We start from the raw sequence: 22,814 nt of genomic DNA, 5'->3' as shown, positions 1-22,814 counted from the left end.
TTTAGTGACCGAAGTTACAATGGGACTTAAAAAACTGACTTAAGACTGGTTTTCAGACTTACGACCATTGCAGCCTCACCACAGTGACGTTATCAGAATTTGGGTGCTTGTCAACTGGTATTTATTTCTGACAGTTGCAGTGTTCTGGCGTAATGTGATCATTTTTTGAGACCTGCTGACCAGTAAAGTCAATGGGGAAAGCCAGATTCACTTAACAACCATGTTACCAATTTAACAATTGCAGTGATTCACTTAACAACTGGGGCAATAAAGGTCGTAAAATAGGGCAAAACTCACTTAACTGTCTCACTTAGCAACAGAAATTTTGGGCTCAGTTGTCATAAGTTGAGAACTACCTGTTTTAGGGCCTATTGTAGGTAAGAATAATTTTCTGATTCTCTATGGTTTGCTTTTTATGTATATATCATAAGAATATGAAGGAATTTTCTATGCCTTTTTGAAAAAAATAATCAAATAAGATTATTTAATAACTTTAAACAACTCTGGAATCTAAGATGTCAATTGAGATACTTACTATTTTTTGACTCATGCTTTAAGAACAGGTGAGCCGTGAAGACTTTATATAGCTTTACATAACATGATGACTTAACATATCGAGTTTCACAAACTTATTTTCAGCATCCAATTTTCTCAGTCACTTGGAAGCGATGTCTCCAACATAATTGTATGCAAAATTACACTAGTTCATTTAAATTTTACTAACTGGCATAAATGTCCAAGAAAGTACCTGGCAGATCCAAATGTCCACCTATGTTAGCATTGTAGAGAGAGATATTTTGGAACACTTGAAGGACTTGCGTACATTTAATCTGAAGATTTAGGGGAAAGATTTAACAGAAGATTTAGGAGAAAGCAAGAGAGTTACCTTCCTATACTGGAAGGCCTGTCACACAGAGGAATGAACAGACTTGTTTGTTTGCTTATCTAATTTGTAAAGCTGCCTATTTATCTGGGCAGTGAATATACCATTAAAAATATCGCCCATAAAATAAAGGAAAACCCGGTTCAAGGTCTTCTCATTAAAAACATAAAACTTCTTCATATATCACCATGAGAGCTCCCAAACTAATCCTGGAGGAAATACAAAGTTTCTGTGGCTTCCTGAAAGGCTGAGATTGTCCATATTTGGGCAGGGTGTGTGTGTGTGTTCAATAGGACAAGCAACATGACAAATTAGGCATACTTCCTAAGGTCCACAAGGTGATATTGTCTCATCCAGATGACCTAGAGCTCTGCCACATCAGATGACACAGATTGAAGCCATTAAGGTGAGGTGTTCCCACAAATAACCTGGGCCCATAAATGTAAATCTTTAAGGATGTCAATCAGCAATTTGAATTGCAATTGGAAGCCTACTATTATACGGGCATACTATGTTTTGTTTTTCTAGAGAATAGGACTGAAATTTACAGGTGGAAAGGACAGAAACCAGACATCATCATCATCAATAATAATAATAATAATAATAATAATAATAATAATAATAATAATAATAATAATAATAATAATAATAATAATAATAATAATAATATCAAACAAGCAAAGTAAATAAATAGGGAATATGCAGGAAAACGATTTGGCAGACTATAAGTGAAAATCAGCCAACCACATAAGACCTTTCCAGACGAATGTGATCCATTTCAAGTTGCACACCCCTCCCAATTTGGCAATGCAATTATGGGACGTTGGGAACAAGCATGATACAGAAAGTTGCCAAATACAGCCCCTTTTCAAAAGGCTTTAGTCCACCTGGAATTTGGTGCTACAAATGGCATAGAAGTGCAACAAATACACAATAAATAAATATGGAAACAGCTTCACAAACTGAAAAGACTATTTATATGGGAGCCCTGGTGGCACAATGCTTAGAATGCAGTACTATAGGCAAACTTTGCCCACAGCCTGAAGTTTGATGGGGTTCAAGATTGATTCAGTCTTGCATCCTTCGTAGGCCAGTAAAATGAGGACCCAGATTGTTGGGGGCAATATGAAATTAATGCTGACATTGTAAACCAGTATATAAGTAGGCAGTATATAAGGGTTAGTGCTATTGCTATATAAGTTTAATGATGATGATGATGATGATGATGATGATGATGATGATGATGATGATGGAAGATACCTTGGAGGTCATCTAGTGACTAGTCCAACCCCCTATACCATTTCAGACAAATGGCTGTCCAGACTCTTCTTAAAAACTTTCAGTGTTGGAGCATTCTCAGCTTATGGAGGCAGGTTGTTCCACTGGTTAATTTTTCTAATTGACAGAAAATTTCTCCTTAGCTCTAGGTTGCTTCTCTCTTTGGTTGGTTTCCATCCATTGCTTCTTGTCCTGCCTTCAGGTGCTTTGAAGAATAGCCTAACTCCCTCTTCTATTTGGTAGCCCCTGAGATATTGGAACACTGCTATCATGTCACCACAAGTCCTTCTCTTCATTAGACTAGAGTCGACATACCCAATTCCAGCAACCATTCCTTATATGTTTTAGCCTCCAGTCCCCTAATCATCTTTGTTGCTTGTCTCTGTACTCTTTCTAGAGTCTCCGCATCTTTTTACATCGTGATGACCAAAACTGGATGCAGTATTCCAAGTGTGGCCTTACTAAGGCATTGTAAAGTGGTATTAATACTTCACATGATTTTTATTCTATCCCTCTGTTAATGCAGCCTAGCACTGTGTTGGCTTATTTGGCAGCTGCAACACACTGCTGGCTCATATTTAAGTGACTGTCCACTAGGACTCCAAGATCCCTCTCACAGTTACTACTATTGAACAAGGTACCACCTATTCAATACCTGTGCATTTGGTTTTTCTTGCCTAAATGTAAAACCTTACTTTTTTCACCATAAACTGACTATATCAGATTTGGAAGGTGGCAGACTTTGATTTAGGGAGATCTTTAAAAAAAGGGTTGACCATTTGTCAGAGATAATGAATTTCAGGATTCTGTCCTTGACCAAGGAGGTAGAACTAAATGACTACTAAGAACTTTTTCATCTCTAACATCCTATAATTCTATGTATCAGCTCTAGAAATCCTGTATTCCTTTCTTGGAATTGAGAAGTAAAAACGGTGTTATTATTTTGTGTCTGAAAAACATTTTCTTTTTCAGCCTGAAAGCTCTGCATGTAAAGGGTACATTTTGCACATGTCATCCCCTAAGCTAATTAAAACCAGAAGATAATTCTTCAAGCTAATTAAGTATGGTTTTTAAATGTATTGTTGTGGGTGGTGTATAAAAGTATAAGCAATTCAGCACAGCCAATTCCTGCATACTAATGAAAATAGAAAAACAGCTGCTGCCTCAGTGTTTATTCATCAACATAGAAGCTTGTATAGCATCATTTGGAACAATGTGATAAGGCCAACATACCCGTATTTTGAAATCTCACAGATATTTCAATTTCTCAAGCAGAATTATCATTCCAAATTATACAATAAGCAACCCAAGGAAGGAGGAAGGATTTTTTCCCCCAAATGAGATAAGCCATAATATAGGTAATTAAAAATCAGAAGGTTTTGTTTTAAAGAGAAATAACCTCCTTATCCCTATTTCATTACTAATTTTGGGGGAGAAAAGGATGGAAAAATCCATTTACAAAAGTATTTTTTTCAGATAACTGAAGGCCAGTTCAAGTATTTCATTTAATAGATAATGCATGGAGCTTTCATTTCCAGTCTCAGTAGACTAAAGCTGTCCCCCAGAGTAGTTTGCCTTGTAATTTGTCAAATTTTTCATTATAGACTCAGCATATCGAATTTTATGTGCATATGCTTTTTTTTTAGAAATCAGAAGCTGATACTAAGTTGCGATATTTTTTTCCTCATTTTGGTATTTGCATGTGGCCTCTTATTCTTTTCACCAGTGAATCTAAACATATTGAAAATGCAATTCAGAGGGGAGAGCAACTGTCAAAGCAACCAGTCTTCGCTTAGTTTCGTGCAGCATTTCAAACACATTTGCTAAATGAGAGGTTTCTCCTTCCCCCACCCTCTTTTTTTGTTTATTTACAGGATTTTGGAGAAGATGACTCTCTCTACATAACCAAGGTAACAACTATTCACATGGGCAATTATACGTGTCATGCCTATGGCTATGAAGAATTGTATCAGACCCACATTCTTCAGGTGAATGGTTAGTAAATGGCACATATGACAATTCGCTGAACATTACTATTTTTTCTTACAAGAGTAGCAAAAGAAGCCCACCATATTGTATCATTTCAGTATTAGTTGTAAATGGGAAGATATCTCTCAGTTAATTTCTCTAGAGTAAAATACAAATACACAAGAGGAAATATAAGGGGAGTGTGTGCGTGTTGTGTATTTGTTTGTGTGTGTGTGTGTTCATTTGTTAGTCTTTTTAAGTATTTTGTTACTGTAACAAAAATATTAGGAGGTGAGAGTTATGAAAATATGGAATAAAGATTGTAAATAAACAAATAGTTGTGCAACAAAATCTTTCAAGCAGGCACTTCGCTTAGTGAGAGAAGGCATGTAACACAGAGAGATCTCTTGGTCTATTTTGTGTGAGGGTGTGAAGTAGCCACAACAGCTGGAGGGTTCAGCATAGCTACATTCTGTGCATTATTCCAGCAGAATACTTGAAGAGGGTGGTAAAGCAATACAGCAAGCTCTCAAGCGTCTTAGGGTATTTCATGCTTTTGTACTCCTTATGCAAAGGAGGACCAGATAAAAAAAATCTTGCCCTGTTTCTACCGGTTGCTAGCAGAGAATAAATTCAGTATTCTTAGAGTAAAATTTGGTTTTAATTGCAGTTCTGGCAAACTGGACAAAACACGCTTTAACTGATCTATATTGTTTCCATGCTGTTGGCAAAGGTATCACTAAGGCTGATAACTTAGTCTGTATTTCTCTATCTTATGAAAAAACATAACATAGAAGACCTAATTGATTAAAGTGAGGGTGGGCATAAAAGGCAATACCTATGGACCCTCCTGTTGATGGTAGTGGCACACAGAAGACCATGGCTTGAAATGTAAAAAGAGGTAGAACAGCAGGAATTAATAAATAAAATAAAAGGGAAAGATATTTTAGATCTGAATGAAGGTGGTCTGATCTTTTAGAGTGAGCTAGATGAATACATGCATAGGGTATGAAGTTTTGGATCTGAATTGGCTAAAATAAATCTCTGGAAGCATGAACTAATGTCATCTGTTGTACTGATAATTATAAGTGTATGGAGGTAGGAATTAATAGATTGATGATAGTTATATGGTACTCCTGTGAATTATGAAAATGAAATAATTAAATATGAGTTCTTGGGGAAAATGGTGCATGTTCTGAAGAATGTGATCCAAAGGAAGAAAATCTGACTAATTGATAAAAATGAATGGGTGGGAACAAAATGAGATTGTTTTTCGTTTTTTTCACAAAAGACACTAGAGTCAGGTTTTCTGCTGTTTGCTTTACTCCACTTTTCAGAATTAACTCAGTCTGTGAAAATGATGGCATATGGAGACATCTCAGTGTATCCAAGTGACAATATAATATCACAGACCAGTTTGAGCAGTAACAATAAGAGTCCAGTGCACCGTAGTGAGGGTACAGAATATTGACCAATTCAGACATCTAAGAAAGAATGAGAATGGCAGCTGGTCAGTGTTTGCTTTAAAAATGTTCTGTTTAGAATATGTAGTATAAGCATTGGTTTGGTCTTGCACACACATGGCAAAGGAATAAATATATATCTTAATTCACATTTATGAAAAAAGGCTGAGAGAATTAGTGTTGGATACAAGGATGATGAAACTTCTGAATTTGCTACAGCTCATTTTTCATACAGGCCATTTGGTACAGTGAATGGGATGAAAGAAAGTAAAATCAAATAAGTCTCTGAACTTCTGTCCCATACTCCTAGACTAAATTCAGGGACTTTATTAACATTAAGTACCAGTAGGTTCCAAAAACAATCTGTCATGTTACCTTCAAAATGAGAAATATCCAAGTAGTCAATAATCAGAATGCACCGATGTATCTTAAAATAGAACCACAACAACACTAATAAGACAACAACTCTGAAACTGTGGTACCATGATATTCTAAGGTTTCAAATAAGATTAGCCTTTCTCTTCACCTCGATGTGACAAATTCAGAAATCTTCCCTAAGTAATATAATTTAGCTAAAGTTAAATTGGTACCTTGAGAAGTGCAATGGCTTGGAATGTAAGACTGACAGAACAAATCTTCCATATAAAGAATTCCTTTGAGATGAATGACATTCTTGATAATAAAATGTTAGAAAATTTGGTCCTGGCTTTTGTACTTAAAGAAATAAATACATAAAGAGAAATAACATCCTGAGGGTGTGTGGTGAAAGGATGAGACAGAGGGATTTTTCCCCCTGTATTTAAATGCCTCTTTAGAATATTGTTAAGATAGTACATAATTATATAATTAAACTATTTTTAAGGCTTTATTAGTCAAGAGGCATCAGCTGCAGTCCTAAAGTCACAGGCCATGCATCTGTTTAGAATTGGTTTGATATAGTATAATTTTGTGCCCAGAGTCCTATTAAACTAATATGTATATGTTCACATAAAAATGTGAAACAATTTTTCATCTGAAAACCATAATTATACACATTAAGTTCTATTAAAAGAGAATCAATAAAAATAGTTATGTGCTTAAGTCCTAGTATTTTCAATACAGTTAGATTTAAGTCAGTACCTCAGAACAGAAAAACAAAGTTAAAATGGACCTTGGAGGTCTTCTATCCAACCCCATGCTCAATCAGAAGACTATAACATTCCAGACAAGTGGCTGTCCCGTCTCTTCCTAAAAGCTCCAGTCATGGAGCATCCACAACTTCTGAAGGGAAGCCGTTCCACTGGTTAATTGTTCTCACTGTTAGGAAATTTCTCCTTAGTTCTAGGTTGCTTCTCTTCTTGATTTGGAAAATAGGTTGACCCCCCTCCTCTTTGTGGCAGTCCCTTCAATATTCCAACACTGCTTCATGTCACCCCAGTCCTTCTTTTCACTATACTAGACATACCCAATTCCCACAACTGTTTTACATATGTTTTAGCCTCCAGCCTTCTTTAATCATCTTTGTTGATCTTTTTTGCACTCTTTCCAGAGTTTCTACGTCTTTTTTATAATATGGTAACCAAAACTCAATGCAGGATTCTGTGGTATTATTAAGGCTTTATAAAACAGTATTAGTACTTCATGTGATCTTGATTCTACCCCTCTGTTAATGCAGTCTAGGATTGCATTGGCTTTTTTGGCTGCTGCCACACACCACTGGCTCATATTTAAGTGATTGTCCACTAGGACTCCGAGATCCCTCTCACAGTTACTACTATTGAACAAGGTACCACCTATTCTATACCTGTGCATTTGGTTTTTCTTGCCTAAATGTAAAACCTTACTTTTTTCACCATAAACTGACTATATCAGATTTGGAAGATTCCTCTCACAGTTACTGATGTTGAGCCAGATTTCACCTAATCTGTACCTGGATATTTGATTATATTTTTTTTGCTTACTTTTCTCTAAATTGAATTTCATTTTTTTAGATAAGGTTCAGGGTTCAAGATTGTGAGATCCATCTGGATCTCTTTTGAGGTGTTGGCTATTCCTGTCAGTTTACTGTTGTCTGCAAATTTGATGAGTTCCCCTTCTGTTCCCTCATCTAAACCATTTATGAAGATGTTGAAGAGTACTGGGCCTAAAATGGAACTTTAGGGTACCTCACTGCTTACTTCCCTACATGTAGACTTAGTTCCATTAAGAACTACACATTGAGTGTAATTACAAATCCATCTGGTGGTGATGCTCTCTACCCTACATTTTTTTTAAAATTACCAAGAAGTAGATTGTGGTCTACTTTGTCAAATGCCTTACTAAAATCCAAGTACTGTATATTATGTCCACTGCACTTCGCTGATCCTCTAATTTAGTCACTATGCCAAAAAATGAAATAAGATTTGTTTGGCATGATCTATTTTTGACAAACCTGTGTTGGGTTCTGGTTATAGCTTTGCTTGTTCCTAGATGTTCACAGACCTATTGCTTGATTATCTTTTCCAGGATCTTCCTAGGTATCGATTTGTGTGTAGTTTCCTGGATCTGCCCTTTTTTTTCTTTCCTTTTTTGAAGATGAGAACCACATCAGCTCTTTTCAGTCTTATGATACTTCCCTGATATTCCATGATCTATCAAAGATATACTTCACATTTCTCCTGCTCTGCCTGAACAAGCTGATTGGCTAGAAAACCTCTAATATGTTCCTGTCAGATTTTATAAAACTAACTTACTTCCCTCTCAGGATCTTTGTCCTCCAACTTGGTCCAGTTCTTGATCCTGGAAATTTATGTTCAGATTTTTGGTATTTTACCCATCAATCATACTTTGAGCTTCTCCTAGTCTTTCACCTGTTTTTCCATGTGCCTGTGCATTCAGATAGGCTGTATGTACTTGAATAGTCTAGGTATTCATTATACAGTTTATCATACATCCCATTAAGCTCATTATACAACATGATCACCAGAAAAGAGAATATGCTGGGCAATCCTGCAGAGAGGTTACATTAAATTTAAATCAGGATTATTCCTAGTATGGTGAGATCTTGGTTTTTGTACTTTCCAAAGTCAGGGCATTGGCTTTGTAGATAAAAAGGAGAGTTCTCTGAGCTATTTTCTTATCAAAGGAAACCATTACAATGTACTCTCAGTTTCATGGACCTAAGTTTAGCAGAGTTGTTATGATGTATAATATCCACTCAACACTTTATGCACGCATAAAAGCACACTTTCCACTTGAGGTATTTGTAAAATTCCATTTGTTATTTAAATACTGGTTATTAAATGGATGACTTACTGCACCAATATTTATTTTACTTATTTATTTATTAAATTTATTGGCAACTCTGGGCAGCTTACAATGTGAAAATGATAAAACTATACATACCCTATAAACAACAAAAATAAACTACTATAAAAATACAAATATTCAACCCTAACTTAAAGATAGAGAAGGGGAAAGTAAGATGAGCTGAGGAGGAGGTAGGATCTGTAATTAATCTAACTCCATTGTGAACCACCCCCACCCCCAAGACATTTCAAAGGAATGTCTTCATTTGCCTTCTAATGTGCCCAAACGACCACAAAGTGCTAGCAAATATATCAAGGGAGTGGACATTCTTTTTGACAGAATGCTGTAGGCTGTGGAAGGTATTTGTCTTATGCTGAATTGAGGGTTTCTCTGTTTCCTCTTGAGATTTCTTCTTAAAGTGGCTTCTTGCGGCCCTTAATGTGCTTCACTATATTCTACATCTCTCCTTTTTTCACTTCAGTGATAACATATTCTGGCAACAAGTTATTGGGGAAACAGATCAAAGTGTAATGGCTAAGTAAAAAACTGTTTCACCTACAGAAGTCTCATAGTACAAGATAAATTCTTCTGGGATCCCTTGTAATTTATGTTTTAGCAATTATGGGATAAAGGCTCTGATGTTTCTCTGGGATGAAAGATAGTGAGCTAAATAGCTAAGTAAAATGCTAAACAAGAAGATAAGATTCTCTGACTAACTGGTTTAGGATAGTTTACATAAACATTCATGTGACTATTAAAATAAATTTTAAATATATTAAAATGCAGGATACTTTTAAAAAGAGCATTAGGATGCCGAGTCTCACCTTTTTTCTACATTTATAAATAGAAAACTGGCAGAAGAAGCCAAAGCATCAGTGCTATTGACATTAGGAAAGCTGCCAAAATCTGCCCCTTCTAGAAACCCTTTGTGGGATTGATGGTATGTTAGGGTCCCTCCTTACAACAGGCAAAATAAATACAATTCATATAAAAATCACAATATTTTAATTAGAATAGCAATCCATTTAGCTCAGCATTGTCTACAGTGACTGGTGGTGCTTCTCCATGTTTTCGACCAGAAGGTTTTACACTCTATTTCCTGATTTTTGTGATACTCAAATGGGGATGCCAAATAAATACAGTGGCCATTCTTTCTCTTTTGATCCTAGATTTCTAAATCTATAATTCTAGAGAATTTTTTTTTTGTCACAGAATCTAATACACAAATAATAAACTACCTTGGAGACTTCTGTCTTGCTCTAGGTATATAATACAGGTAGTCCTCAACTTAACATCAATCACTTAGCGACCAAAGTTACAACAACCTTGGTTGCCTTAATGATACAATGTTCACTTAATGATCTCTACAAAAAAGGTTTTAAAATCAAGCATGATCATATGGTAACCCACTGAACAACCGGCATGACTTACAATAAAAAATTCTAGGCTCAATTACAGTTGTAAATCAAAGGTTACCTATAGTGTCACCAAATATGTGTTGAAGTCCCATATAATTCAATGTATCTTTTTTCCCCAAATGATGGAGTATAGGATGAAAGCATCAATTATACAATACATAGCTCTGTGTCGTGAACTACATTTCAAGGCAGATCTCTTTCTTTGTTGAAACTCTGTTGAAAGAGTAGTGTAATCCTTTCCACCCCCACATCTTGGAAATAGTATAAAACTGACTGATTGTTAGCCTAGAACTGACGTCAGTAAACTTTCTGTTTACAATTTGCTCTTTGACTCAGACAACACTATTTCTTTCCTATATATGAATGTTTATGTGTATTTGGGGGCAAGTGAGACTGGCACGCTACCTTTTTTTAATCTAATAACTTTTCCATTAAAACACTCAAGACAAATCATTTCATCATTAAAATTCAGTTGAAGAAGTCTCTACCTATCATCTTGAGTTTTAGCCAATATCTTCTACCTAACAAAGAAAATTAGTCTAGCAACCATATTTCTATTAAGATTAAGGGCCATTGTAATAGAATAGACATATTGTATAGCATAATTATGTCATAAATCATAACAAACATTTTAGAAGACAGAATGTAACATTCTAAGGTCACAGTAGTGCATTTCCAAGGTTGTTCCATCAATATAAGAATACCTGAATCTTGAGGGAAAAACCTCTTCCGCTGTCTTTCTTAGAAGATTTTTCTTCTGGGGCATTGTGGCCTCTATCTGTTTGACCCAAGGCTAATAACATAGCCGGAAGGAAAAGTCACATATTGCAAATATTCTGTAGTGTAACATTGAAAAGACATAAACATTTTGGAAACTGGGTGTGAAATAGTAAGTAGTAAAATTGAATTCAGCTGTCTCTCATAGTATTTTTGTTAAAAGAAAATGAATTTAATTCAATCTGTCCAGCTTGCCTGCCTGCTTAATCAAAGTCAGAAAGAATAGTCACATTCCTTTTCTCTTACAGATTATGTGATCATATCACACTAGAGATTTGTATTTTAAACATGATGTTTAGTGAAAGAAAAGCTGTTTATCTTTTCTAACACAATGTTCTTTCTTGGTAAAAAAAATCACATAAAGCAATAATCGGCTATGAAAATGGATAGTTTGCAAACAAAAGACTCCTTAATGCAAGGAATCATTTTCTTTGGTTGCTGCATTTTACAATAAGCTGACATAAATCATCACATTTTCCTTGAAAATGGTTGCCATTGGCTCCTCAATCCAATTTCACAGATTCCCTCAGAGTATTTTCTCGTAATAGGTATCTATTTTGAACACTATAATATATGACAGTCTAGCGTTTAGAATAGCAGTAAGCTGAAAAATACCCTCAATTTCTTCCCTCCTAAAAAAAATCACAACATTAAAAGCAAATGATTGATCTGTCAATATAAATAACATAGAAAAATGATTCAGTTGGCTTTAAAGCTGAGTCAGCCGCCTTGGTCTTATCCATCCATTCCGGATGGCTACTCTTTATTCTTCCTAAAATACACCCTAATGTAATCTTTTGGCCTTGTTTACTATGCTATCTATATATTACTGCTAATAATATGCTGTATTAATTGTTGTATCTTCAATTCCTGATTCCTGGTGACTGCCTGGACAAGTCTGGGCAGATTTTTGACAACTTTTTGAGAAGTGGCTTGCCATTGTCTCCTTCCTAAGACTACGTGAGAGTGCTTGGCCCAAGGTCATCCAGCTGGCTTTATGCCTAAGATGAGACTGGAACACACAGTCTCCTGATTTCTAGTCTGATGCCTTAACCATAGCACCAAACTGGATCTATAATAGATAGTGGTATTAGTACAAAAGAGTTCTTTTATTGCCCTTAGCTATAAGTGCATACTAAATACTTTACTACACATACCACATCTCTTCAAGTCTCCAAGCTCATAGAGAAAAAAAATAACTGCCTCAACACATATAATAAGGAAACATAAGTCTTCTTAGTGCTTAAAACATGGTGGAGGAGGGAAAAAGTGTCCATCAACATTTCACTTGACTGACTAGGAAAGTGGGGAAGGAGAGGAAACCTCCATCAATACATGAGAGGAAAAATGAATATGCTGTATTCAGAGCGTGCTTTATAGAAAAGCCCTATTATTCATTTATTTTATTTTAAACATGTTCATACCATTTTGTATGTATAAAACAATTCAAAGTAATGTCCAACATTAATTACTCATGTAACAATTGTCCCGTATGGTACATCCATTTGAACTTTGGTGGTTTTGAAAATATTACATCTGATTGCTGATATCAGAAGAGTAACCCACATAATATAAGGTTTAAAGAACTGTGCATTTTGGCTGTGCTTTGCATTATTTACTGCATTCTTTGAAATAACAACAACAATAACATCAATAATAACATCAATAATAATATCAATAATAATAATAATAATAATAATAATAATAATAATAATAATAATAATAATAATAAAGTTGGAAGGGACCTTGGAAGTCATCTAGTCCAACCCCCTGCTCAGGCAGGAAACCCTATACCATTTCAGACAAATGGCTGTCCAGTCTCTTCTTAAAAACTTCCAGTGTTGAAGCATTCACTGCTTCTGGAGGGAGGTTGTTCCACTGGTTAATTATTCTAACTGTCAGGAAGTTTCTCCTTAGTTCCAGGTTGCTTCTCTCCTTGATTAGTTTTCATCTGTTACTTCTTGTCCTGCCTTCAGGTGCTTTGAAGAATAGCCTAACTCCCTCTTCCATTTGGCAGCCCCTGAGATATTGGAACACTGCTATCATGTCACCACTTGTCCTTCTCTTCATTAAACTAGACATACCCAGTTTCAGCAAGCGTTCCTCATATGTTTTAGTCTCCAGTCCTCTGATCATCTTTGTTGCTCTTCTCTGTACTCTTTCTAGAGTCTCAACATCTTTTTTACATCGTGGTGACCAAAACTGGATGCAGTATTCCAAGTGTGACCTTACCAAGGCATTGTAAAGTGGTATTAACACTTCATGTGATCTTGATTCTATCTCTCTGTTAATGCAGCCTAGCACTGTGTTGGCTTTTTTGGCAGCTGCAGCACACTGCTGGCTCATATTTAAGAGATTGTCCACTAGGACTCCAAGATCCCTCTCACAGTTGCTACTGTTGAGCAAGGTACCACCTATACTATACCTGTGCATTTGGTTTTTCTTGCCTAAATGTAGAGCCTTACTTTTTTCACCATTGAATTTCATTTTGTTAGATAGCGCCCAGTGTTCAAGTCTGTCCAGATCCTCCTGTATCTTAAGCCTATCTCTGGAGTGTTGGCTATTCCTGCCAGCTTGGTGTCATCTGCAAATTTGATGAGTTCTCCATATATCCCTTTGTCCAAATCATTGATAAAGATGTTGAAGAGCACTGGGTCTAGAACAGAGCCCTGGGGCACCCCACTACACACTTCCTTCCATGTAGATGCAGTTCCATTGAGGACCACACACTGAGTACAGCCGGTCAGCCAGCTATAAATCCATCTGGTGGTGATGCTGTCTAACCCACACTGGGGTTCAGTTATTTGTGATCACCCTAGCTACAACTGATTTTGGAGGGAGAGCAATAAATTGATAGCGCAAAGAGTTAAGTGAGGAGAGGTCAGTTAATGACACTAGGTTGTTGGATATCAGAAGCCCAGGTATAATGAAAAGCAAACCAAGAGAAAGACTTATTAGCAGAAAACCCTGCTGGAACCCATAGGAAAATCTAGTAACTGTGAAACACTGAAAGTTATCTTATCTTATAGTAAGCAGACTTATAAAGCTCTTCAACAAAGCAACCTTGATGAGATTATGTATGGTTCCATTAAGGTTTTTTGTTGATCTGTGTGTACAATATAGATATACTAACAACTGTACTGTGAAAACCTAAACACAACTTAAATTCCATGTTGAACAATCTCTTTATTGCAACGAATAAAAAAACACACGAAACAGCGCAGGTAGTTCTTGTTGTTTAGCAACTGTTCAGAGTTACAACGGCACTGAATGAATGATAGAAAGGACCAATTCTCAGAGTTACATTTGTTGCTGTGCCCCTGAAGTCACACGATCAGTGTTTGAGTACTTGGCAGCCTACCCATTTTTAGGACTGCAGCATGTGCCTGAATTCTCCCCTCCTGCCTATCTCCCTGTTTCCCTTCCCTCCATGTCTGCCTTTTACAGGATTAATGGTACTCTTATTGGTTTCTATGAAGTCTTTTAATGCAAGTATAATGGGGGGGAGAGGAGTGGAAGAAGCATAAAAGTCTACCATTTAAGCCACATGGTCAGGTCAGGTTATTCCTAACATTCAGTTATGAAGAATATTTGTTGGTGCCAGTTAATTTTTAAATGCGAACTTGAACAAGATTAATATGACAAACTGTCTGCTATATATTGTGTAGAAACAAATATGACCAACTAAATTCTACTAAACCTAAACCAATAGTACCACACCTAAAATTGCCTAGCTATACCATGGATGGGGGTTCTTATCACTTGCTTTTGAACAGTTCCTTCAGAAACAGTATGGATAATTCAGAATGCCAAATTCTCAGTGTTGGAAGAAATTAAACCTTGGATCATATTCCACAAGGCTTTATATCCTCAGCGTTGACAGCTCCTGTGGTCTTATAGATACGTCCCCAAATTTGGAGTATTTTTTTTATTTATTCCTAATTATATTCGTTGTTTATTTTATCTCTTTCCCTTAATAAATATATTCAAAACTGTAAAACGTTGAGAATTAACCACTAAGCACAGGCTCTAGCTTGTTCTTTTATTAAAAAATATATTTTTTTCCGGAGTTTCCAAATAGAGAATAAATAAAGAATACAGAATCAAATGTTGGCATGTGGGAGTCAGTTTTAATGCTTTCAAGATAACCTCTTCTGCTTTGTGTTAATGAAATCTTACCAAATATACAGGCATGTACAAACAGTGGCGTAGCGTGGGGGGTGCAGGGGGGGCCGGCCGCACTGGGCACAACATCGGGGGGGGCGCTCGCACTCGCAGCTCTCTGCCCCTGCCTGGCTCACTCACTCTCTCTCACTGCAGTGCTGGCTGTGCGAATCCGATCCGAGCCGCCGGGTCGCCGCCCACTGTGGAGGGGGGGTGCCAGGCATGCGGTGCGGTGCACGGGTTAGGGGGTGCAAATTACTTGCCTTGCCCCAGGTGCTGACAACCCACGCTACGCCACTGTGTACAAATTCAAATCTATTTAGATTTCAGATACCTTGAAGGAGGAAAAGTGTAGGATAGGGTTGGCTCCAAAATAATCATCACCTTAAAGAGTGTCATGAGATATTAAACCATGTTCATCTGATAACTCCTAACCAAATAGTGCTTTTAACATCTCACATGAGTAATGGTTTTCTTTAAAGCTGCAAAGACAAGCAGTGTTAAAATTTCCTGAAATTACATTGTAATTATATAAGGGCACTTGCAGAGAGCATGTTAAAAATTGGGTCTATTTAGCCTCAGACACAGCTCTCAGAAATTTAGATTGTATTGCTTCAATTGGAGTTAAACTATGATAGTAGTAAATGTATTCTCTGAGAGACAAGTGATTAATTGTAGAGAGAAAGGAAGATCACCTTGAGAGAAATATGCAAGAACTGTTACAAAGCCAATGGGTTAAAACATTTTTAAAGTCCAGAGCAATGTGAGATCACATTCAGGTGCCTCCCTTATTCATTAAATTTTTAGTCTTCCTGAGGAGTTGGTCTTCCTGTCCTGGGGCAGACATTAATAAATATATGATATGCAAATGTAAGATTCAATTAATGAAAAAAAAATATGTAAAACAAGCTTGATTCGTACTCCCTAAGCAAGAGTTGGGCAGTTTGACATCAGGATCCAAAGGGTAAAGTCAGGCATAGATAACAATACAAAATATGGTATTCACCCACTAGCATCTCATTTTTGTTCATGTTCCCCTCCACACCAATGTTCTGTAGGTACAATCTCAACTTTATTATTGTTGTTACAATTATTACATCATAAGTACCATGTTTTTGCAGATTACCTGCATGATTCTTGGGCATAGGAAAGGTGCTTTATTGTTTATATAAACAGTCAGAAAAAATATTCCAGTAACTCTAAATTCTTAGTTTTTCAACTTACGATCTTGTAAATGTGTTTGTTTACAATTTATTTTAGTTACTTTTTATAATTATCCATTCCAAGCTATTACAAAAGCCATTGCTGCCACTGCTGCCTTGACCCTTTTCATGTTCATGCATTTAATTTTTCTTACCCAAATATCAGATTTGTAATTGCCTCTGCTGAAATTCATCTTACATGGGGAATACCAGGAAATGAAGTCCATATTTCTTAAAGTTGCTGAGGTTGAGAAATACTTCTCCAAAGTGTTTTCCACCTCTCTCCATCTTTGTGCCATCTTCAAATGTGATAATCATTTTCTACTCTTCATTTAAGTCACATATACTGTAAATATGTTGAACAGCACAGGACTTAGAGCCCTTTGTTACCCACCAGTACCTACCAGTAATACCGCTGGTATTACTGATGAACTAATGTAGCTCAAAAGGGACGTGGTGGCTCAGTGGGTTAGAACACTGAGCTTGTCGATCAGAAGGTCGGCAGTTTGGCGGGTCGAATCCCGAGTGCCGCATAACAGAGTGAGCACCTGTTACTCATCCCAGCTCCTGCCAACCTAGCAGTTCGAAAGCATGTAAAAATGCAAGTAGAAAAATAGGGACCACTACAGTGGGAAGGTAACAGCGTTCTGTGCACCTTTGGCGTCTAGTCATGCCGGCCACATGACCACGGAGACATCCTCGGACAAGTGCTGGCTCTTCAGCTTTGAAACAGAGATGAGCACTGGCAACTAGAGTTGGAAACGACTAGCATGCATGTGCAGGGGAATCTTTACCTTTTTAATGAGCTCACAGCAACAGTAAAAATGTATCAGTCTTAAAACTCGAATATCATTCAAAATATCTGTAGACTCAGGGCTCAAATGAATATATTTTATTCTAAGAATGAATAACGTGAATAAATTCATTGGCTGTTAGGCAATTTACAAAGCTACCTATATTTGTTCTGTATAAAGAACTGTGTTGCAATTTAGCCTGAGTATGCTACCATCTGTGTATAATTTTGCAGTCATAATAATAATATTGTCTACATAAACAAAATCCTGGAAGACTTTATCCATTTTTATAGAGATCTTCTATAAAACACATGATTTAATTCACATACTATTAGAAGATGTAATATCTCCTAAATTAATTACTTATCAGGTGTAGTAGGAATCATTCCTGAATACAATGCTATTAATATATTGGATTCCATTCATGTTAATTTACCAAGTAATTGAACCTTTTTTCCTTTGGGAAAAATGGCTCCTGTTTAACTAATCTGGCATGTATTCCTTCAGACAGTTCTTAATTGTTGACTTGCCAAGGTCAGTATGCTTATTGTCAGCCTGCTTAGTGAATGTCAGTAAATATGAAGCATTCTTTAATGGATGACAAAATATATTTTACCTGTGCAATTGCAGTTTTACAAATAAAATAAATCCAAATATGCAGTAGGTTGAACTACCCTTGTGATCAGCTCCCAATTCTGATTTTCTCTTTCTATATACGTCTGTGGTCATTTCAGTTCCAGATGAGCTGGGTTTTGCTCTCTGAAATCAAGAAGACCATAAATTTCAGTATCATTTCCAAATAATTTGCAGGATGAAACTTTTTTGTTAAACTGAGGAACATTCTAGACATCTTTCTAAGAGAATACATTCTGCAATTGTTTGTGGAGATTCTCAGTCATCCAGGTCATAGTTGTCCTAAAGCTGCTTTTTTTTCTTCAAAAGAAAAAAAGAGGGGCAGAAGAATCCATCTATGTTAGAACTGAACACCCCTCCCTCAACAGAGAGGAAGGAATAAAACACCACCTGTCTCCAGTTTACAATGCACTCCTTGCAGAAGTTCCAAGTTTCCACAATTAATTTCACCCTAATTCAGGTGACCCTAAGGGCACAGATAAACTCCCAAGTGGCCTCAACAACTCTCAGAGAGTGCAAACAACCAGATGACTGTAAATAAATACAATCCTTCCATTCCCCCACCCATCCTATGAAAACCTATCCTTCCATCTCACCACCATCTCCCCACTTCCTCAAGGGGAAGAAAAAAACAACACAATCCAGTTGCCTTTTGAAGGAAAAAGCACCTATGAGATTCTACAATTGTGAGAATTTCTAGTCAGAATGACAAATTGAGGTCTTTCAATCATGTTTAAAGATCAACTAAGTTATTTTAGAATATCCATGCCATTTAAATTAAGTTTCTGCTGTTTGTGATTTTGCTGTTTTGCCATTGGATTGCCTTCTCTCTAAGGAGGCTGTTCTTTAACCAGAATAGATCAGAATTAGGATTTCATCCATTTTCAAAGTGGAAGCACATTGGGGTATATCAATCAGATTGAGAAATTCCTACTTCCTCAAAATCTAGCTAGTTCCAAATAACTGCTACTTCAGTAATTTTTGAATTGTTGCTATCTCAAAGAACTTTAGATGTGTCATGTTTGGGGATGCCAGAGAAGTTCTTGTTTATTTTGTTTACTGTTTTTATTAACCCTAGCCCATGGGTGAGGAACCTTGGCTCTTTTATGATTTGTGGACTTCAACTGCTGGCTCAGGAATTCTAGGAGTTGAAGTCCACAAATCATAAAAGAGCCAAGGTTCCCCACCCCTGCAGGCCTAGCCCAACCCTCTGAAAATCTTATGCCATGATAAATTGGAAAGCATTTAAAAAGTCATAAAACTCTTTTGTCTTTCATGAGTTCAGCCTGCTTTTCAAATTTACTGAAAACCATAGTATGTAAAGTTCAAAGTGGTAAATAACATTTTCACAGTGCTTGTCAACAGAAGGAAAGCCTATATTTAATTTACTATAAAATGCAAAGGTAGAATGTTGTAGCACCAGCTGTAATCTTACAAAGTCCTAGCTGATCAATAAATGTGTACTTTCTGAAATGGCTTATTGCACCAACCTTGTAGCCCTTTAGAGAAAAATGAATTAACATGATGGCTTTTATTGGACTTCCTCCCATTTTCAGAAACACATAAGCTTTTGATCTTTTCAGAAATGCACTGCAAGAAGGAAAACAACACATTTTTCAGCACATTCCTTCAGGACAGATATAATTCTACTGATGTTAACAAGGTTAATTTGTGTGTGTGATCAAAGATTAAACTCAGATTGTAAATGTGTCTCGTATATATTTAGCTGACTAATTACACAGAGCAGACATCCTATATTTTTCCACTTTTTCTTTTTTTAAAAAAGCCTACCATTCTGTTCTGCTGGTAGTTTTAGCAGAAGATTAACAAGGTGGATTTGGATATATGTTATATACCTCTTTCCCTTATGTGCATGGTACATATTCCTATGCAATGCTTGAATACATAATACAGGATTAGATTAGAATTTTAACCCAAAGTCCCTTGGTTGAGTTGGATGGCTATAAAAATTGAATATATAAATCATTTATTTTAATTAGAAAAGGGTTATACTTGGTTTTGCCCCATGCCACATAAATTACAGTGATGCTTTCCCAATGTCAATCTAAAAATCCTTGGGAAGTAAACACGTCTTAACTTTGAAACGGTATCATTGTCACTAGACATAAAGAAATACTGTTTGACTTAATGGTCTCATTTTGGCAGAATTAGGTAAGGCACTTGAAGCACCAAATAAGATGAGCTTGTTCCTGGCAAACTCCATTGAAACAGGTGTGAATGATGATCGTTTGGAGCACATATAAGCTGTTCAAAAGGTTCAGTGCAGACCCAGTTGGTTTAATAGATTTGAAGATTCAATCCAGTATAATCTCTTGAGAGTATCCTGAGTAGCAGAAGAGGGTTAAAGTATTTCTTGGTCTTACTGAATTCTTGAATATTAGAATAGAATATACTAATGATTTGGAAGGGATCTTGGACATCTTCTAGTCCAACGACCAAGCAGAAGACACTATACCATCCCAGTCAAGTGATTGTTCAGTCTATTTTTGAAAACTTCCAGGATGGAGTACCCACAATTTCTGGAGAGAAGCTGTTCCACTGATTAATTGTTTTCACTGTGAGAAAACTTCTTTCTAGTTCTGCATTGGATCTCTCCTTGATTAAAGAGGTTTTTGCTGCTCCAACTTGTTTAAGGAACTTGCCAAGGGCAATGTCTATAATTCATGTCCTGTGCTAAGCACATTCAGTTACAAGCGTATTCCACAGTTCACAATCCACAGCCAGTGGCGTAGCGTGGGTTGTCAGCACCCGGGGCAATTTGCGCCCCCTAACCCGGTGACGTCATGGCACTGCCGAAAAGACACGCCCCGCAGCGGCGTAGACTTTCCAAGAAGAGTCGCGCGCATGCGGGATGCTTCCGGGTCCCTCTCAAGGGCGGCTGGGCGGGGCTCCGACCTGCAAGAGCCGCTGCATTCAAGCTCACACGTGAGCCCCGCTAAATAAAGCCACGCATGCGCACGAAGCTAGGCCAGCCGGCCGGCGGGTCCGTCTTCGCTCGGCCAAGCCTGCCGGGGCGCCTGCGGGGCGCTTGTGGTTGGCCTGAGCCTGGGCGGAGAGTTGGGCGCTTTTATTTATTTTATTCAGTTTATGTGGCCGCCCATCTCACCTGCTGGACTCGTTTCGCTTTGCAAGAAAGAGCAGCTCGAGAGCGGAGCCAAGCCGACTCTGTGCAGCCCTTGGGGCTCCCTGAGCAGCTCAGTGCGAGCGCCCCCCCCCAGATGTTGCGCCCGGTGCGGCCCGCCCCCCCTGCACCCCCCACGCTACGCCACTGTCCACAGTTATTATGGTGCCTATAGATAGCGCAAATAATAACAGAATATTAGATGCAGTGTGTGGTCTTACCAAGGCATTATAAAGAAGTATTAATACTTCATGTGATCTCTTTTAATGTAGTCTAGGACTGTGTTGGCTTTTTTTTTCAGCTGCTGTCTCATATGATGTGAATATGTTATATTTTTATACTGCCTTGGACTAAAGCAGGGGTCTTCAAACTTGGCCCTTTTATGACTTGTGGACTTCAACTCCCAGAATTCCTCAGCCAGCCATGAAACCTTGAAATCCACAAGTCATAAAAGGGCCAAGTTTGAAGACCCCTGGACTAAAGCCTTAAGTACTCGTGTTCTTACTCTGTAGTCATTGCTTCCAAATCCAAAGGAATCTGTGACTCAGTCCCCAGTGGGCATTTTACACATCAAGAGAAATATAAAAACATACAAAAGAACCCTGATGAATCTGATTAAAAACTACTTTGTTAGATATCCTGTCCCTAACAATGGGGGACACATGCAAAATGTGAGTATAACCACTCTTTTGAACAGTAGACAGTATCATTTGATAGTGGAAGATCTAGAATCTGCTGGAATTGGACAACCAATAAATTTGGATAAATAAATAATCCTCTATAAGTTGACTAAACAAACCCCAAGTTTCCTAAAGTGGAGAATATCACAAAATACATTGCAAAGTTATCACTGTACAAAGGAATACCTTCATTAGTCTTGAGTCTCTTACCATTCAAGGTAACTGGTTGAATTGGGGTCCATAGAATGGAGGAAATATCTATCCACATACTCTAACCTGTGAATATTTGTCTCTATAGGTAGTCCTTGACTTACAACAGTCCATTTAGTGACACCAGCAGTGTCATTAAGTTACGCCAGCAGTGAAAAAGTGACAAGACCATTTTTCACATTTACAATCGATCCTGTGATCAAAATTCAGTCACTTGGCAACTGACTCATGAGAGTTGCAGTGTCACAAGGTCATGTGATCCCCTTTTGCAACCTTCTGCCAGTGGGGAAGCCAGGTTCACTTAACAACTGTGTCACTAACTTAACAAGTGCAGTGATTTACTCAACTCTGGCAAGAAAGTTCATAACATGGAATAAAATTCACTTAACAACTAGCTCGCTTAGCAGCAGAAATTTTGGGCTCAGTGATGGTCATAAGTCAAGATCTACCTGTACTTCTTTCATGCCTTTCCTTATTTGATTTTCTTCTAAACTCAGAAAAGAACCTCAAAAATATAAAGCAGCAACTGACAAGAGATGTCCATGGATTCTAGGCCACTGGTGCCAAACCTTTTAGAGACTGAGTGCCCAAACTGCAACCCCAAACCCACTTTTTTATTGCTGGGTGCCAGGTGGGCATGGCCCACTGAGTGGGTGTGGCTGTGGTGGTCATGGAAGATTGGGTGGGTGTGGCCAAGGTGGGTGTGGTCACCTCAATGTTGCTCGTGGGGAGGGACACCTCTGGGGGTGGGCAGGGTTGGGGGAGCTCCAGGAGGTCTCTGGCAGGTGGGGCAGAGACTCATCCTGTGGCTTGAGGCAAGGCAGGGCGGGGGTGCCATTGCCATGGGGCAAGGCAAGGGCTGGGGCAGCTGCTGCCTGACACCGTCAGCCCCCACACATAGAGGCCAGCGAGCACATGGGAGCCACCAGTCCCTC

General features: G+C 37.7%; 1 protein-coding gene across 1 annotated transcript in view; it reads left to right on the top strand.

Moving 5' to 3' along the window:
* The window catches only part of FSTL4 (follistatin like 4), a gene marked incomplete at both ends in the record, with an annotated part of 488,976 nt that overhangs the window by 430,376 nt on the left and 35,786 nt on the right, over nt 1-22,814 (top strand). The window contains one exon of the mRNA XM_081318026.1: nt 4,036-4,156. Coding sequence (XP_081174152.1) covers nt 4,036-4,156 — 121 coding nt within the window. The remainder of the gene's footprint in view (nt 1-4,035; nt 4,157-22,814) is intronic.

Source organism: Vipera berus (assembly GCF_964194415.1).
Source record: "Vipera berus genome assembly, chromosome: 2".
NCBI classification, from domain to species: Eukaryota; Metazoa; Chordata; class Lepidosauria; order Squamata; family Viperidae; genus Vipera; species Vipera berus.
This window is presented reverse-complemented; position numbering and strand designations above follow the sequence as displayed.